Source organism: Sinocyclocheilus anshuiensis, unplaced genomic scaffold, assembly GCF_001515605.1.
Source record: "Sinocyclocheilus anshuiensis isolate Anshui unplaced genomic scaffold, SAMN03320099.WGS_v1.1 scaffold1635, whole genome shotgun sequence".
Taxonomy (NCBI): domain Eukaryota; kingdom Metazoa; phylum Chordata; class Actinopteri; order Cypriniformes; family Cyprinidae; genus Sinocyclocheilus; species Sinocyclocheilus anshuiensis.
This window is the reverse complement of record NW_015549682.1, coordinates 629,654-649,601: the sequence shown is the minus strand read 5'-3', so window position 1 is coordinate 649,601 and position 19,948 is coordinate 629,654. Positions and strand designations below refer to the sequence as shown.

At 36.1% G+C, this 19,948-nt stretch overlaps 2 protein-coding genes across 3 annotated transcripts; both read left to right on the top strand.

Annotated features, from left to right (window-relative positions):
• LOC107660423 (B-cell lymphoma/leukemia 10-like) lies at nt 1-4,095 on the top strand. 2 transcript variants are annotated; one of them, XM_016449722.1, is made up of 3 exons: nt 1-362; nt 1,764-2,052; nt 3,584-4,095. In XM_016449722.1, exons 1-3 carry the CDS (start codon nt 312-314, stop codon nt 4,021-4,023), a joined length of 780 nt encoding a protein of 259 aa, XP_016305208.1. In that variant the 5' UTR covers nt 1-311; the 3' UTR covers nt 4,024-4,095. The 2 variants fall into 2 exon arrangements, with proteins under 2 accessions (XP_016305208.1, XP_016305206.1); XM_016449720.1 differs by having other exon boundaries at nt 3,581-4,095.
• A 4,513-nt stretch (nt 4,096-8,608) lies between these two features.
• mcoln3a (mucolipin TRP cation channel 3a) lies at nt 8,609-19,396 on the top strand. Its single transcript, XM_016449711.1, has 12 exons — nt 8,609-8,824; nt 9,247-9,411; nt 11,384-11,537; nt 11,754-11,835; nt 11,931-12,027; nt 12,634-12,733; nt 16,200-16,312; nt 17,250-17,399; nt 17,518-17,619; nt 17,791-17,913; nt 18,810-19,016; nt 19,250-19,396. Exons 1-12 carry the CDS (start codon nt 8,609-8,611, stop codon nt 19,394-19,396), a joined length of 1,656 nt encoding a protein of 551 aa, XP_016305197.1.
• Nucleotides 19,397-19,948: the final 552 nt, after the last annotated feature.

Here is a 19,948-nt window from a genome sequence, read left to right as displayed (position 1 = left end):
ACTTGTTATGCTGCACTTTACGTGTGATATATACTCCTCCATAAAGCGCTGCACGGTGATGATGCGCGTGCAGTATGACGTAAGTGCGCCTATGCATGTATCAAATAAGGAAGTCGGAGATCCGGGTAGTTCCCCTTTGCTTTAAGAGAACTATTAGATAGTTCAGTTAAAACCCAGTTCAAGCTTCGCCATCGCATGGTCAAAAAGTCTAGCCTTTTCATGCGTTTCCGGTCTTTAATGTTGAGTTCGTAGTCAGATTTTCTTACCAGAACTAATTGAAAACTCAAAAAAGGTGAAAAGCAGACAACAGGATGGATGTTACTCACCTGACGGAGGACGAAATGGCCGATATAAAGAAGGAAGTAAGTGTCTTGTGTATGAATGTGGGTTAAACAGATCAGAGATGCCGTGTGTGTGTGTGTGTGTGTGTGTGTGTGTGTGTGTGTGTGTGTTTTTGCAGTCTGATTAATTTAGATTATGCACTCATGGTGCTTGTGTATTAATGCGAAAGTGCCGTGACGGGGTTTGCCAGATGATGCGTTGTATTGAGGTGGAAGCGAAAGCGGTGCCAGTTCTCTATTGATCTGCTGACCATAAACCCGATCGAACTGCTAAATATGTCAAAGAGTGGAAAAGACTAATGGGAATCATTAAATGACTTCTCGGAAGCCAGTTCATTAAGTTTTTATACACTCCACTTACCGCAGAATCTGTTTCTGGAATGTGGATAGCCTAATCTATAAAAAGTATCATACTATAAAATACACACTTCAACTTTCAAGCATACTTAGGCTATTAAATAGGCCTACGCGACAAATCATATATCCTATAGATTAGAGAGATTATAGACATCATAAGTTATTGTCCAGCGTTTTTGTGTTAAATGTTTAACCCTGTAGGCTACATCAGCTTTCAAAAACAATAGCCTACCTGCTTTTAATTCTAAGAGCATTTCTCCTGCTTCTCTTTTAAAAAAAGAAAAGGGAAGAAAAGTTGTAAATTGCACTAAAAAATGGTTTTCGTGAGAAATCACAGTAGTGTCTGAGCATATGTGAAATGAGTAGTAGGACTGAATTCACTGTATTCATTAAATAGTAGACGGGAAACAATTGTAGTATGTCTGGATTGTATTGTATCCATGCTACACATATGTACATGTTATAGAATATAGTTTTTAAGAGTCATGATTTAAATTCTTCGACCACTGGTGAAGGTGTGTCGAATGCAGCAGATGTCATGAGCAAGTGGGTCAGCCTAGCGTTTCCCTTGGTACAAAGGACTTTTAAAGGGATACTTCGCCCAAAAATTAAAATTCACACAACACTAAAACAATGCAATGAACACGGATAGTTCACCCCAAAATTAAAAATGTTGTTCCAAACCTAGTTTCTTTCTTCTGTTGAATCCAAGAGGAAATATTTAAAGAATGTGGGTAACCATTCAGTTGCTGGTAGCCACTGACTTCCATGGTGTTTTTTTCTTCTTCCCCAAACTATGGAAGTCAGTGGGTGAGTAAATGATGACAAAATGTATCATTTCTGAGTGAACTATCCCTTTAAGATGTATTCTATTCATGGCCTGATTAGAAAACCTACAGCTAGGCAATTTGATATGACCATTAAAGTCTTTTAAATTATATATTAAGTAATATGTATCATGGAAAATAAACAAAACTACTTTTTTATTTTTTATCCTGTTGTGGAAACAGGCTTCCTTAAAAATTCCTCTAAATATTTTGTCTTCGTGTTTCTTTTTCATCGTAGGCCATAGACAGGTTACGACCATACCTGGTAGATAAGATCATCGCAGAGCGGCACTTTGATTACTTGCGCTCGAAGAAGATCCTGACCAGAGAGGACACAGAGGAGATCAGCTGCAGAACCACGAGAGGGAGACGCACTAGCAAGCTGCTGGATATCCTCGCAGAAAACCCACGGGGTTTAGACATGCTTATTGAGTCCATCAAATGGGGCCGAACGCTCAACTTCATCATCGCAAAGATCACTGATGAGGTGCAGCGCGTGAAAAATGAGCGACTGGAAGCTTTAAAAGGTAACCTATGTTAATTAAAGGGGTTACATTATGAAATCCAAATTTACTTGATTTTTATTTATATATTTGTATTGCTACATCTCCTTTAAGGCTTGAGCGTAAACAGCCATTGACAAATGGCTAACATTATTGTTAAAAATCAACCATGCAAGAAATGCAAAATGTCTAAATTGAGGAAAAGCTCAAAGGGTTTTGGACCCCATTTACACCCGTATTTTACATCGCCCACTTGAGATTGGATCAACCAAAATGTATTTGTGACCCTGGACCACAAAACCGTTTTCCATTGATGTATGGTTTGTTAGGATAGGACAATATTTGGCCGAGATACAACTATTTGAAAATCTGGAATCTGAGGGTGCAAAAAATCAAAATATTGAGAAAATCATCTTTAAAGTTGTCCAGATTAAGTTCTTAGCAATGCATATTACTAATCAAAAATTTAGTTTTTATATATTTACAGTAGGAAATTTACAAAATATCTTCATGGAACATGATCTTTACTTAATATCCTAATGATTTTTGGCATAATTTTGACCCATACAATGTATTTTTGGCTATTGCTACAAATATACCCCAGCGACTTAAGACTGCTTTTGTGCTCCAGGGTCACAAATTAATATCAGATGTAAACATGGACAAATATTTCTTCGTTATTAATAGATTACAGCATTGAGAGCTTGAGCTCTCACCAAATGAAATTGATGTTTATTGCGTACAAGATCATCCATTCATTGTCCCGTTCTGGGAAATAAGACATATACTGTCTGTCTGCCTTTTTATCTTTCTTTGAAGAGAGTAATACATTTAAAAATGAGTTTTATAAGCTTGAAGTGAATAAAAGATGAGCTGATGCTGCTGAACAGTGACTCAAAGTGAAGCAGAAGTGGTTTAGATTTTGAGTATGTCATGATGAGTAGATTTTAGAGGGCAGTTGGCTGTGATTTGCTTGTGCATGTTGTCAGTGATTTTTTTAATTGTTCAGATTTAGTTCAGTGTGCTGGTTTTATTTTTCAGCAAAAATTGTTCAGATTTATAGCTTGTCTTGAAACAGATGGTTTGTTATATCATAGCTGTAACATTTGTTCTAAATGTATCATTTTGCTGTATATATTTCATCTTAGAATATATAGTAATATCTAGCAGTTGGGTTCAAGGTGTTGAATTTATAATAGTAGACAGTGTAAAAAACAGTTAATGCAATACCACATGAAGCACATTTTTTAGGTAAAAATGAGGTAGGTTTATCTATGCACAATCAGCTTGTAACACTCCAAAGAGAAATGAAAACTTGAAATCGCATCATATGACCCCTTTAAGCTGTGAACAGAGCTGGATACATTCACTCCTTTCTAATTTCACATTGCAAAGGGTTTCTTAAAAGTGCTTTCTGTAGACTGTGGTTAATAAAAAGTTGTCCAATGGCTTTAAATCACAAGTAACATTCATTAGTTTGATGAGAGTAATTTATAAAGTGTTTGTTATTAGTTTCTTGTTTTCTTCTGATCAATGTTTTCATGTATTGCAGCAGGGTCCTCTGCAAATTCATGTTATTCAAGCACAAAAGGAGCAACCAATGACTTCTCCAAAATGGACTCGGACTATGACAAGTACTCCACTATATGCTATCATCCCGAAGGGGAAGGAAGTCCGTCGTCCTCTGTGGCTACGGGATCCTTTAACCTGCGTTATGGATCGGGTCGAGGGAACGAGGCTCTGTCGGTCTGCGGAGGCGCTGGGAGCACGAATGTGTCCTCCACCATCTCATCAAGCCTGCCTAAACCTGGAGACCCCGGAGCTCCGCCGCTACCCGAGGAGCCCAATATGGACCTCCAGGATATAGATGCTGCTGTCTGTGGAAGTACAGGAAGTAGCGGGGATGCTAATTTCCAGCCGCTGCGCTCACGTTCTTTGTCTCCGATGTCTCACATGTCGGAGCGCAACCTTTCGATGCATTCCATCAATGTGTGAGATGCAGAACATTCTCCAAACCAACAGCACTGTCACACTGCAAATCTTTTTTTCTGCTTAATTAAAATGAGTTCATGCTGAAAAATTTTTTTTCTACTTGCTTTAGATGTATCCAATCATGTAGAACTGAATTTTACTTCATATAGTTAACACTTTACTTAAAGCCTTTATTCATAATGCACTAAAAATGTATTCATAATGCATGTTGTAATGCATTGTGTCATTTCATAAATAATTGTAACAGAGTTAAAATGCATTATAATATTTGAATACTTTCTAAAGGTGTAACAATGAATAGAAACGCATTGTATAATAACTGTGGTTGCAATTATTCATGAAATCATGCAATGCATTATAAGGTGCATTACAAGGCATAATTAATGCATTAAAACTAAGGCTTCAAGTAAAGTGCTATTTTTAGAATTTTTTGAAATTAGAATTAACTCAAACTGGGCAGTGGATTTTTAGTTCCCTGCATGTTTTGCATAGGGCTGGATCAGGACAGTAAATGTTGCTTATTTGATAGGAGAGTAAAATGTGTAATTCTGAGTAAAGGGAAAAACCTGTTGGTGTTTAATGCTGTTATGCTGACATTTAAAGAGTTTCTATATTGTGGTTTTGTAGTTACCATTGTGCTGAAGAGTAAAGCTTATGGTTAAGTTGTGGGTGGATCCATGATTTAAGTTTTATAGTATGTTGTTCCACTCAATGAGCAATAATGCTGATGTGATATAACATCAGTGTAGAGTTGTTCACTGCAAACATTTGCTATGCTGACTACAGAAAGTGTTTTAAGCATACAGTAAAAGTCAAGAGTTCCTATTACTCACTTTTACAAGTAAACAGTTGTGTAACTTACTGACAAATGTTAGACTTTAGGTAGAGTGCTGTTAAAGGAACACTCCACTATTTTTGAAAATAGGCTAATTTTCCAACTCCCCTAGAGTTAAACAGTTGAGTTTTACCGTTTTCGAATCCATTCAGCCGATCTCCGGGTCTGGCGGTAGCACTTTTAGCTGTAGCTAAAAGGAACTAATACCGGTAATCAAGAAACTTTGCTGCCGTACCATGGGTGCAGCAGGCGCAATTATGGCGCTTTTCCACTGCATAGTACGGCTCGGTACGGTTCACTTTTGGGGGGTTTTCCACTGGGTGTACAGTACCTGGTACCTGGTACTTTTTTTAGTACCACCTCGGTTGGGGTTCCAAGCGAACCGTACCGTTACCAAAACGTGACGTGTAAACTCTGCTGATCACGGATTGGCCGAAGAGAATCGTCACTACCTGCGTCACTGAACTTGCGACAGGAACACAAAAGAACCGCTAGATTTAAATCAGCACAGCCAGCGAAGGATCGAACGCAACTGTTTTGAACGAGCGCACCTTTTTTTAACAACCAAGTTTTGTTGTCCGTTGCGGGAGAACAGATGTTCCTCTCGTTGATAGCAGAGGAGCGGATCCAGCGAGAGCTTGATGAGGTGACGCGGAATGAAAAAGTTTTTTTTAGGAGTCGTGCGCAACTATAACGACATGTAAATAATCCCGCCCACTCTAAAGCGGTACTGAACTGCAGTGGAAACGCAAACCGTGCCGTGCCGTGCCGTACTGAGCCGTACCGAGCCGGGTCGTACCACGCAGTGGAAAAGCGTCATTATATTACGCAGCACCTGAAAATAGTCCCCAGCATGCTCCCTGTGCAAGCAGGTGGTCACGTTGGTTATGTTGGCAGGAGTTAGCCTATTTTCAGGCGCTGCGTAATATCATTGCGCCTGCTGCACCCATGGTATGGCAGCAAAGTTCCTTGATTATTACACCGGAATGAGAGTATAGTTCCTAGCCATATTGGCCTAGAAAATAGCAGCTTTTCATTTTCCGTCGGTCTTAGTACACGATGTAACTACAGAAGAGTCAAGTTTTAAATAGAAAAAATATAGAAACTCTTTGGTCATTTTTGAGCAAGATGCTAACGGTCTAATCAGATTCAATGATCTATGCTAAGCTACAGCTAAAAGTGCTACCGCCAGACGGTAAACGGTAAAACTCAACTGTTTAACTCTAGGGGAGTTGGAAAATGAGCCTATTTTCAAAAATAGTGGAGTGTTCCTTTAAATGTAGGTAGTTTTGGGTGGATTTTACATGGGATTAAATCTACCCAAACCAAATTGAGTGTGATTGTTACCTCCGTTTCTTTCTGGAATGGATCAGTTTTTACAGTGCATTACTGAGGATCCTTGAAATAATGTAATGATAAAAGATTTTTATTGGGTTCATAAAGAGACAAGAACAGCATTAAAATACCAAGTGAGTCCATATGACTGCATTAATGCATTACACATCAAGCCTAATGAAGCTTTGTGTTTAGGTCACTGTTCACTAAAAATCTTGCATAACAGTCATGGTCACCATTCACTTCCACTCTACAAAGAAGAACAGTCTGGATGTTATGCTATACTTCATTTTGTTTTATAAAAAAGAGGAAATCATGAGGTTGAGTGAATTATTTTATTTTTATTTTTTATTCCTTTAACTTTTAAATATGTGTCCCTTGTGCATTTGCTGTTAGAGCATTGGTATTAAGAGTAAATGGTATTAAATTATGTCATTATGATAATAATGATGATGTGCATTGTGTTTATATTTTGTTAAACAGTTATATAGTCGTATATAGTTAAAGATCATCAGCTAATAGCTATAAAAGTGTATATATTGGTCACACTATATTAGGTGGCTTTAACTACTATGTACTAACATTAAATACATTCAAGAATATGGATCTACTGCATGTTGTTCTGGAAAATTTCCACTTTAACTGCTAATGAGTTTGAAGTCTGGGAAGGTTAGGGTTAAATGCAAGTACTTTACATGTAAAGTACCCCACCTAATATAAAGTGTTAACACTTCATTTGATAATTTGATTCCATACAAATACAATATGGGGGTTTCATATTTGATAATTATAACCAACTGATCTGTACATGTGTATTCATTTGACTGACTTTTCTCTTCAAGGACATTATATAAATCTCATAGTCACATGAACTTCAAACATCAAACAAAGTTTTATTTGTACACTTGTTCGACACAAATGCTAAAATATGTGTTAAAACACCTTAAAGGTTAACTACACTTAAGGAAGAAATAACCAGCTTCCAGTTTTTTATGGACTGTCAACACAATTGTGCTGTCAGCTTGGAATTCTGAAGATTGGTTTTGCCACCAGCCATGCTTGTGACATTTCAGTCAGCATTATGTCTGAAAAACAACATGATGAATTGAAAAGCAAGTTTAAAATGATACAGGAACTTGTTAGGGCTTTTCACACTGCATTTAACCCGGGGTTATCGTCGTTCCGCGTTTGAGCAGGATTAGCACGGCTTTTAAGCTTCACACTGTGCCACACGTGAAAAGTGTGAAATAATGCAGTTTCATAATGTTGCAGTTTTTAGAAATTTTCAACAGCTTTGGTTGCGGCTAGATGCTATAGCATGCGGGAACACCCGCGTCGTTTTTGCGTTTGGCGGGAAAATGTGGTGAATGAAACCGCGTCAACTAGAGTGAAGAAGAGACCGCTTAATTCTTACCTTACAATCCGTCCATTGTAGAAAACGTGATAATACAGTCAGCAACACAGCCTATCCACCAATTTCTTCAACGCGGAAGTAAGCCTATGGGTGAGACTTCCGGTTCATTAGCCGCTGTAGGTAAATAATGAGGAGAATAACAACGTGCATTAGGCTAAACGGTAACACTGTTTGCACTACAAACCAGTGTGTTCATAATTAAGACAATACATTAAAATAATATGATAAGACACAGCAACTTTCAATATCAAGCAGCAAAACGAACTGTTTTGTTCAGCTAAAAATAGCTGGACGGAGTTGACGCAGATGAGACCGGAAGCCAGACCCATAGAATTTACAAATGGCAGCTCCCATTTTTACCACAAGAAAAAGGTGGATAATACGAGGCCCAATGCATAAACAGGTCAAGTGCTGCATTCATCCAATCAATGACACTGACTCCATAAATATGCAAATAAGAACATTAACTCGCAGTTAGGAATGTGTGAAACGTCAATTCATGAAAACACAGTAGCCTACTATTAACCCTGTGTAAATTATGAGCAGTGTGAAACATGAGGCAAGATAACCCAGGTTTATATTTCAAGTGTGAAAGCCCTTTTCGCAGCTTGGTTGACTCCACTCACTATTACAAAATGTGTTACAAATATGTTAAAGAGAATTATTTATCTCTCATTTAAAGATGAGACTTCATGTAGGCTAGTTACTGCAGCATTTTCTTATTTTTTATACTTTTACATCCACACCCACAAGTGGTGGCAGACAAATGAAGTGAATGCTGCACAACCTGCTCAGAAATGTTTTATCTGCATATTATCTGATGTGCGGCAAAAAATGTGAAATTATCTGATAGACCTTTTACCAGCACTTCAACTTGAAGACGAGCTCTGGTTCTACCAGTTTGAAAACTGCGAGACAACAGCTTCAGTTCCTCAAAAAAAAAAACCTGTGTGTGTTAAGTGTCGAGTCAGTCCATCGTCCTGATTTCAGAGTGAGCTGGCACAATGGCTGACGGAGAGCATTTTTTGTCTGGTGGTCCAAATAATCACCCGGCATGCCACAGAACAGCTAAATCACAGGTGGACCCTCAGTATGTGGACAACTTCAGGAGAAAACTGAAATATTTCTTCATGAGTCCATGCCAGAAGTACAGAGCCAGAGGTCGTAAGCCGTGGAAAATGATGCTGCAGATACTCAAGATTGTCATAATTACCTTCCAGGTATGGGATTTACTCCAGAACTACTGCATTTTGAGTGGTCAATATAAGTTAGTTTAATGCTGAAATCCACGTTATTCTAAATATTTACTCTTAAGTAATCAGTTTTTTAGTAGTCTGTTAGCAGTAGTCTGCCACATCAGGAGAACCTTTTAAGTTACACAGATTAATTCAATAACCAATGCAAATCCTTTCATTTTCAGAGTGCATTACATTTAATATGTAGTAGTTTCTCATGCGTCTCACCATCCTTAGATTTCAATTGTTTCGTAAAACTGGAAATATGACTGTGACCATGTGTCTTATTTCAAAGCTAAATTTCACACTTCATTTACTGTCAATTTGTTAGTCTAGATAAGCTGTTCTTGATGATATTGTTTATAAAATTTATTATGATCTGCCTGCGTGTTGTATTTGTTCCACAGTTAGTTTCTTTTGGATTGAGCAATGAGATGATGGTCACCTTCAAAGAGGAAAATATCATCGCCTTCAAACATCTTTTCCTGAAAAATTACCAGGACAGAAATCAAGATTATGCCTTGTACACAAGACACGAGGTTCATGACCACATCCTGTACATAATCAATAGGGTAAGTGCTTTGGATTACACTGTAAAAAAAAATTCCGTAAAATTTACGGTAAAAAAACGGCAGCTGTGGTTGCCGGAATTTTACCATAAAAAATACGGTAGCAACATTTTAGGTTTTACTAACCGTACTAATACGTAATTTCACTAACTGATATAATGTTAATATACCAACCTACTGAAGTACTGAAATCTGTTTTGTACCTTTGTAATACACTGATAACCACCAAATGCAGGAGGTGATGAGAAAGTCACATGATGAACCAAAGCCCATCACAAGCAGCTTTTAAATAATAACATATATAGAAGGTGCACAGTGTCATTCACACAAACACTAAACACCATCACGGTAACACACATGAAACTGAAATAATGCAATAAACATTAATTTAACAACATTAGGTGTAACACACAACCCTAATATACAAAACTGATAAGAAAAAACTAAGAGGAAACATAGTTATTTCAACAAAAAAAACATCAAATTTGAAATGTAACGCAGGGAATTCTGGGAACGTCAATTTACGGTTATTCACTTTTTTGTTACTGTAGCATTTTTACAGTCTTTTACCGTTTAATTCACGGTCATATTTTACAGTGTACACACTGAAAAAAAGCATGCTTTGGACCAACTTCAAAAATAAATAAAATAAATAAATAAAATAAAAAGTCTTAACTTTTAACTTTTAAAACTCTTTAAGTTTAACCATAAACTTAATTTATTTTATTTAGATACAAGCAATATATATTTATTTATTGCAATATACAATATATATTTATTTATTTATTTCACCATAAACAAAAGCTAAATTACTTATAATATGGAAGTCAAATGTTTACTCAAGGTAAACAAAAAAAACATTTCGTTACTATATGTGAGCCTGGAGCACAAAAGCAGTCTTAAGTCTCTGGGGTATATTTGTAGCAATAGCCAAAAATACACTGTATGGGTCAAAATGATCGATTTTTCTTTTATGCCAAAAATCATTAGGATATTAAGTAAAGATCATGTTCCATGAAGATATTTTGTAAATTTCCTACCGTAAATATATCAAAACTTAATTTTTGATTAGTAATATGCATTGCTAAGAACTTCATTTGGACAACTTTAAAGATGATTTTCTCAATATTTAGATTTTTTTTGCACCCTCAGATTCCAGATTTTCAAATAGTTGTATCTCGACCAAATATCCTAATGATGTATAAATCTCAATTTCGAAAAATTGACCCTTATGGCTGGTTTTGTGGTCCAGGGTCACAGATGTTTAATTTACTCAAGATCAACTAAAAACATTTTGTTACTCAATGTTTAATTTAGTTCACTTAAAGATGGGAACATTGTTTTTGAAAGACCTCAATGTTTATTGTGATGTCTTTTAAAAAATATAATCTTTTAAAAAATCTATCATAAATAAATAAGCCAACCAACCTACGATAATTTCTGCGGTCAGTAAAACTAGTAAACCAGTATGTGTTCCGCACATCAACACACTATTTAAACAAAATAGTTTCTTTTCATTTTTCTATGAAGAGTGTTATTTGTTTTTAGACACACTAAACAGAAAAGGTTTAAACTGAAAACTATGATTTTCCATTATTATCTGATTAGACAATGCATTTTAAATAAATGACATTGTTTCAGTTATTTTCAGTGCATATTTATAATGTACAGTGAGAACTGGAACATTAAAATAAGCAGAAAAAGATCGGATTTTCAAAGAAACTCAAGTTAAATCTAACCCTCCTCTCCTACGAATGCAAACCGAATATGCAAATGGAATATGCTGAAATCATGCTGGATAACATTGTTCTCTAGGATTTGCACAGACCTGTGGAGTTTACTAAATATTAATCATGAAATGCATGTAAATGTGCAAAACAAGCACTATATATGAGCTAAATATTACGTTTCATAGAGGTGGCGTGATTTAATCTCTTTTATCGCTTGCATCTGATTTGTCTGATTGTTTTTTTAGTATCTACACCCACAAAACCTGACGGTTGATAATCATGCGTATGAGAGGATTGATGACGTGTTCACTCCTCTGTCCATCTGTCAAGACTTATACCGACATGCTAACGTTTTACCAGCCAATGAGACTTTTGATATTGATCCACATGTAGAGACAGGTACATCATCATTTGTCATAATAACACAGCTGTACAATCTAATGTAATTACTGTGGTAAGGATGGCAGAAGTCATACAGTTATTGCGCACAGTTTTCTAAATAGTAAACATCCACTGTCACATTAAGATGAAAAACCAAAGACTTTTGTGATAGAAGTTAAATGTGCTGTAACATTAAATAACTTTTGGTCTTTGATTGATTTACTTGATTTGCAGAATGTCTTTGGATTTACCCCATTTCACTCTACAAGAAGGATGATTTGGAAAATGGCATGAACCTCACTTTAGATTTTCAAAGGTGTGTACATTACATTTATATTTGAATCATTCATCATTAAATTCATTGAGTTTGTGCTTTATTTTTGACTTGACATTTTTGTGGTTCATTTCCAGGTTGTTAGCAGTAAACATCTATCTCAAAGTGAAGGCTATCAGCCTTCAAACAGTGCGTCATAAGGAGTTACCGGACTGCTATGACTTTACCGTTAATGTAAGTGTTAAATGTCACACATACGTGTCTTTACGATAACACTTTGTTTTGTAAGTGTAACTTTGCATGTCAACTAGCAGTCATCTGCTTTATAACACTTTATTTTGATGGTTCAACAACACACATTCTACTGCCTATCTTTGCAAGTACATGTCAACTTATTCTACAAACCGAGACAAAAGAGATAGCTGACATGTAGCTGCAAATGTACTTATAGTTAGTAGAATGTCTAAAGTGCATAAAGTGCAACTGTCTTGAAACTCTTAATTCTCTGTTTGCTTAACATCCAAAGACAGCTGCTTCTGCTTTAGGTTTCAAAAGGCACATTTCCAAAAGTCCATTTACTAGTCATAACCACACAGTTTCCAGGATTGGTTAATAGAGGTTTGTCACATGAAGACTAGACATTGCCCTCTTCTCCTTCATTTTTGCTTCCATTTCTTTCATGTCAACTTATTTTGTTGATTTCATGCCGTTTCGTCACAAGCTCTCAAGGTCTTTATTTCTCAATGTTAACCAGAAGATGTCTGACTCAGAGCTGGAATTCCTATTGGACAGGTTAAAGTTCATTTGATAAAGTGGGTAATCTGCTGCGTTCGGTTACAGATCAAGTTTGACAACCATGCACACAGTGGACGAATCAAGATATCTCTAAGCAGTGATGTTCAGATAAAAGTCTGCAAGGACTGGAAGGTTTCTGGCTCAAGTAAGTTGTGATATAGGACCAAAAATAGAACACCCACATACCCACACACACAAACACACACACACACACACACACACACACACACATGTCTGATCAGCTATCCTTGTGGGGACTCTCCATAGGCGTAATGGTTTTTCTACTGTAAAGACCGTATATTCTATTGCCCTACACCAAACCTACCCCTAAACCTACCCCTTACAGGAAACTTTGTGCATTTTTAGATTTTCAAAAAACTTAATTCTGTGTGATTTATTAGCTTGTTTACCCGTGGGGACCTCAATTTAGGTCCCCACCGTGACACAAGTCCCCATGAGTCTGTGTGTATTCAGGTTTAAGTCCCCACCAGAATAGAAAAACAGGCACACACACACACACACACACACACACACACTGAAGAATTTTAAGAATAACATCTAAAACATGATACTTAAAACAACAGAGAACTTCCTGAACTGAGCAACCTATGAAAGACAACATCTGAGAAAATAAAATATTTAATCTGAGCCTAGGAAACCAATTGAACATGAACAACATTCAAAGTTTGTGACAAGTTGCAAGTTGAGATTTAACTTGGGCAGAAATTATTAGTGTGGTAACATGAAATAGGAAGGTTTGAGGTAGAATGATTTCTTTAATCTAGTCTAAGGATTTCTGTCTGTAGGCTTATTTATATTTTGTTATAGTCAGTGCAGAATATTTACAACAACATTTGGCTGACTGCAATTTTGCCCTAAAATAATTTCTCATACTGTTCTCTTTATTGGCTGGAAATGATGACACAAGCAGCTCTATTTGTGTTTGTCAAAAGTGTCTGCACAGCAAATGCAGCACAGGTGTGTGGAGTGGTTGTGTGGGCAATGCCTAATTGTTGGCCGTTTTTTAACACAGACATGCTAATGAGTGCCACGTGCTCTGCTGCTGTCCCGCTGCTCTCAGGGTAGTGATCAACTCTCATCAGCCAAGAAAAAAAAAGTACTGTGCCTGTTTAGTCCTTACTTTTAGTAAGAGAAATACATTTAAATACATACACAATTAAATATATATATTTTTTATTTTAAGTCAAATGAGAAAAAGTTTAAATGTTTGCATAAAAAAATCTTAATATATATTTTAGGTAGATTTTTTTTCAAATATATAATTTCATAATTTTGTTTTTAAATTATTTTTATACTTTAATTTTCTTGTTTTAGGGTTAGGTTAATGTTTTTATATTCTAATCTATGAGTTACTTAAAGCTGTTATTTACATTTAATCATTGGGCAGATGTTTTTATCCAAAGCAACTTGGGGCAATAGATGCAAATGAGATGCAAATTAGGGCAATAGAAGCAATCAAACCAACAAATGAGCAGCAATATGTACAGTGCACAACATAAATGAGTACACCCCCTCTGAACAAATACTAAAGATGTATTTTCTTATTGATCACTAATACAATTCATGGAAAGATGGCAAAACAGACATTTATTAAACATATACTTAATAAAAACAGAGAAATATATGTCATTAATATCTGTAAAAAGTAAATTAGCCTATTTTATTTAAATGAAGGATTGCCAAAATGAGTACACCCTAGATTTAATTCAACAAATGTATAATAATCTAGTACTTAGCAGTATACTTAATTTTAAGCATACTGTTCTGGCCCTTCTTGGCACAAAGTGTAACAAAGTGTATCTGTCCTGTTTAACGAAAAGTAGATAGAACACAAATGAGGAAAATTGAAGCAAACTAACAAAAGAGTGCTATGAGAAGTCCCTGTTAAATCTAATCCATCTACACACACACACACAGACACACACACACACACACACATGCACACACACACAGAACTCACAACTCACACACACACACACACACACATACACAGACAAACACACACACTCAAACACACACAACACACACACATACACAGACAAACACACACACTCAAACACACACAAACACACACACACACCACACACACAACACACACTCAAACACACACACACACACACTCACACGCCGCACACACACACACCACACACAGACAAACAGACACAGACACACACACACACACACACACACACACACGTTTACTTAGCTATCTAATTGGGGACATTCCATAGGCGTAATGGTTTTTATACTGTACAAACTGTATATTCTATCACCCTACACCTAAACCTACCCCTCACAGGAAACTTTCTGCATTTTTACAATTAAAAAAAAACTTTGTTTACTTTATTTTTATAACAGTTTTACAAATGAGGACGTCCCCAAAGGGAGGTTTTTGGAGATTTTGTCAGATTTAGCTCACTTTTGGGTACAAATTTTTCCCCCAAATATGGTTAAGTAGGTACACACACACACACACACACACAAAAGAACACAAAATCCCCTCTATACAAAATCAGCAGTCATCATAGTCATGACATTAACTAAATTATTAGAGCATATTTGGAAACTTCAGGCAGGCTTAAACATTTATGAATGATTATATACTAAATATCAAACAAGTGACCAATCTGCAAACACGTAATGCCACAACTTTTCTTAGAGCTGGCTTCACTTTTATGATCCACTTGCTGTCCAGGTGATTTTCAGTGTACATACAGACCTTATGTAGCTCCGCCCCTTTTCAGCTCTATTCTGCTTTAACATTTTTATCATAACACAGTTTTCAAATATTAAATGTGACCAGTCACAAAACCAGTCATAAGGGTCTTTTTTTATGCACCATCTGAAAGCTGAATAAATAAGCTTTCCATTGATGTATGGTTTGTTAGGATAGGACAATATTTGGTCGAGATACAACTATTTGAAAATCTGCAATCTGAGGGTGCAAAAAAAATCAAAATATTGAGAAAATCGTCTTTAAAGTTCTCCAAATGAAGTTCTTAGCTATGCATATTACTAATCAAAAATTAAGTTTTGATATATTTACGGTAGGAAATTTACAAAATAACTTCATGGAACATGATCTTTACTTAATATCCTAATGATTTTTGGCATAAAAGAAAAATCTATAATTTTGACCCATACAATGTATTGTTGGCTATTGCTACAAATATATCCCAGCGACTTAAGACTGCTTTTGTGCTCCAGGGTCACAAATGTTTAGCTGCTTACTACTAAATCTCACTTTTTGACCAATAAAATGGAAGCTTTGTGCTGAAATTCTCACTGTACTGTTATTTGACAGCCAAAAAAAGTGTCCAAGTACTGTTTGTATTACACCTTGCAAACTTGAAAATGTACTTGTATTATCCTTAAGTGTCCAAGTTCTTTCTAGGGCCTCTGTAGCTTCATTCCTTACTGATTTTCGATACACCCCCCACTCAACATGTTCATGTGATCAGTTATGCACTGCATGAAAAATGAGGATGATGAATACATTTCTAGTCACTGATTTACCTATGTTGTCCATGTAACTAACTAATAGTATGTGAGAAAATGTCTGAAAGTCTGTTTTGCCGTGTTTGTTCCAGCAGACCTTCACTATCAGCTCATCGTTCTGTTCGACTGTGTGGTGATCTGCTCCTGTTTGCTCTCGCTCATCCTCTGCACACGCTCAGTCTACAACGGCATGCTCTTGCAGTTTGTACGTCTGATATGGCCGTCCCATTAAAGGGATAGTTCACCCAAAAATTCAAATTTGCTGTTAATTTAGTGTTCAGTTTCTTGCGCAGACCAATCGTTTCACTTCATAAGACTGGGCAAATGGCCTCTGGTCATTTGAGAGGTGACTTTTTTCTTTAGTAGAACAGTAAAGAAGATCATTGGTGATTCATAAAATGCAAGTCAATGGCTACCGGCACTTTGAGACTCAAAAAAGCACATGCAGAAAAAAAACACAAAATTAATTCCTGTGGCTCTTGACAATATATTGAGGTCTTATGAAGTGAAACGATTGGTCTGCGCAAGAAACTGAACACTAAATTAACAGCAAAGTTTAATTTTTTGGTGAACTATCCCTTTAAGTGTAGCTACAATTACAAGCCCAAAAAAACACTATTCTATTCTATTCTATTCTATTCTATTTTTAGGTGCATACGAATAAAATAGTAATGTTGTGAAGTTGTCATATTACAGGAATAAAGTCATAAAAGTAAGAAATTAAAGTCAGTAGGTTATGGAAAAGACTTTACAACCATATTTGGGGTCACACTTTAGTTTGGGGACTAATTTTCACTAATGACTAGCCTAACTATTAATTATGACTTTTGTCTATGTCTTAATTTGCTGCTTATTAATTGTTAGTGAGGTGTTTGGGGTTTTGTTTAAGGGATCTACAATATGGTCATGCAGAATAAAACATTAAGATGTGCTTTATAAATACTAATAAACAGCCAATATGCCAGTAATATGCTTGCTAATAAGCAACTCATTAATAGTGAGAATTGGTCCTTAAAGTGTTACCCAAATTACACATTTTATCCAAAATGACTGCAGCACAGACGTCAAATGAGTTATATCATACTTTAAAAAACAATAAATGCCTGCTACTAACATGTCATATGCGTGTGCTTTCTCATCAGGAGTACACCACATTCGCATCCATTTACCTCAATAAAAGAGTTTTCTGGTCTGAGAGAATGGAGTTCATCAACGGCTGGTACATTCTCATCATCATCAGTGACACGCTGACTATTGCAGGATCAGTTCTCAAAATATGCATACAGAGCAAGGTGAGCAAGAGATGCGCAACAGAGGTTAAGTCACGGTCTGTTTCTGTTCATCATATGAGCTGACAGGCACAATAGTGTAGATGCATGCACTAATGCTCAGTACTTGTCTTGTTTTCAGGAACTGACAAGTTATGATGTGTGCAGTATTTTACTGGGCACAGCAACAATGCTTGTGTGGATTGGAGTAATGCATTACCTGAGGTTCTTTCAGAAATATTATGTAAGTCGCTCATTTATTCGTTTTTTGTGTGTTTTTTAAACATTAAGCCACATTTAAAAATAAATACAAAATAAAAAAATAAAGTGGCATTAGCAAGAACTTTTAGTGTATTTCAGTGTATTTAGTAATTAATGTTAGACAGTGATGAGTCTGTATTTCTTGTGTCTCCAGATCCTCATCCTCACCCTGCAGGCTGCACTTCCTAACGTCATTCGATTCTCCTTCTGCGCTGTTATGATCTTTCTTAGCTACTGCTTCTGCGGATGGATCGTTTTGGGGCCACACCATGAAAATGTGAGCAATATTAAAAAATATATTCATGACTATAACATACCAAAGCCAGCATGAACTGTGAAAGTTTGACCTTTATTGCTTCAGACGTTGTGTCAAACCTTTCCCATGCTTATACTTCTGCGTATACTTCTTACATTATTATATATTGTCTTGTCTTTATATAATCACAGTATATGTACAGTGTTGTCATTATTCTATACAGTGGACATCATTTTTTTTCTTTGTTCTTTTATTATTAGTATGGCTTCATACTATATGAGGATTAATACAATATTTGTAAATGTAAAAACTAATTTAATGTGCTATAGGACCATTTTTGCAAAGGCAAAGGGGTGATGAAATTAGGATGTTTTTAAACCCTGAATTAAATATGCATGGCTTTGTACGATCACAGAAGCTTTCACAAACTATATTACATTTTTCATGCTACATTTTTTGTTTTTCACAAATAAAATTAACCCTAAACCCTGCGAGATAAGCCATTATTTAAATAGATTGCTTGATGCGTTCATTCAATCAGTAATTTTGACACTGCAAATGTGCAAATAAAGACCTAACCTGCTGTTTACTAATGTACAGCGTGAAACCTTGAAACCTGAAAATCCTAAATTAAATCCTGCCTTCAACAGTAAAAATGAAAGAAAATAAATATTGTATAGATAAAGTGTAAACATATTAAATGGCTATGCATGCAGTTACAAATTAATTTTTAAAACTACATGAAATATTCAGTGCAGTTTATACATGAGCTCACAAAAGCTACATGCATAAAAAATAGTTTTAGATGGAGTATGAGTATTTAATATCAGCTAGTCATTTAAGTGGCTTAAATTAAAATAAAACAATGGCATCCCTGCTTTATGAAGAAAATGATGCAAATGCTTATTTCTCCACAGTTTCGGTCATTTAATATGGTAGCTAACTGCCTTTTTTCCATGATTAACGGGGATGAAATCTACTCAACCTTCACCAAAATCCGAGACAAGAATGATCTGGTGTGGATGTTCAGCAGAATGTATATCTACACCTTCGTCCCACTCTTTACATTCATGATTCTGAGCCTCTTCATTGCCCTTATCACAGACACCTATGAAACCATCAAGGTGAGTCTATTCAAGTGCATGCTTTGGTTTTGTGGTGCGCTAACACACTGATACGTGATTACTAGGATGTGATCGATTATGTGCAAGTTATGTGCTGAAGTTTGGGTTAGTTGTGAGGAGTAGTGATGGGCTTATTGTGACTATGAATACTGTGAACTAACTGTAAGGCTGACAGTCTTAGCAAGCACCGTGAATGATCACACATCATGACTCTGCTCTCTCTTTACCTGCAGCACTATCAGAAGCATAGAGCGCCGCTATCAGAGCTGCAGGCTTTCATAGCTGAATGCAAAGAACCACCGAAGTCGGGGAAGAACATTGTGGATGAGCAATCCTCCACCTTCTGGTGCCTTTGTGCTCCTTGTGTGAACTGCACCTGAAACAGATGAGAAAACTGCATTGCTCAGCATCTCATGCATTGCTGCAAACCAGTGGCTCTCGATTGGTGGGCCGTGACTAGAAATGGGTTGCAGGTCTTTTCTTACAGGATCATGGACAGCACGAAAAAACGATTAATACCGATAATAAAACATGCATATTTTGAAAGGGAGGAGAAATGTTGCCACATGTTGTGTTAGCATGCTGCCTGCACACATTAGTAGCTAATGAATTGAAAAGGAAAGAATGATTCTGGGAGGAGCTGATGATGCTGATGAAGCATCCAACTTACTTGTGCATTATTATAATATAATTTATTGTATATGGTTCCCTTAGGCAAGATCAAACATATAATATGTTATAGCAAATGATAATAAATGTACATTAATAAATTAATTATAATAATAATTTCTAATAAATCAAGCTACATATGAAATAAGATGCATATGAATAGCACAATTTAAAAACTGTGGTTTGACTTTTTACTGAGAATAAGGAGGCCTGTGACTGAATGCATTTTCTTCTGTTCATAATATGGTTTCTGCAAACAGTCG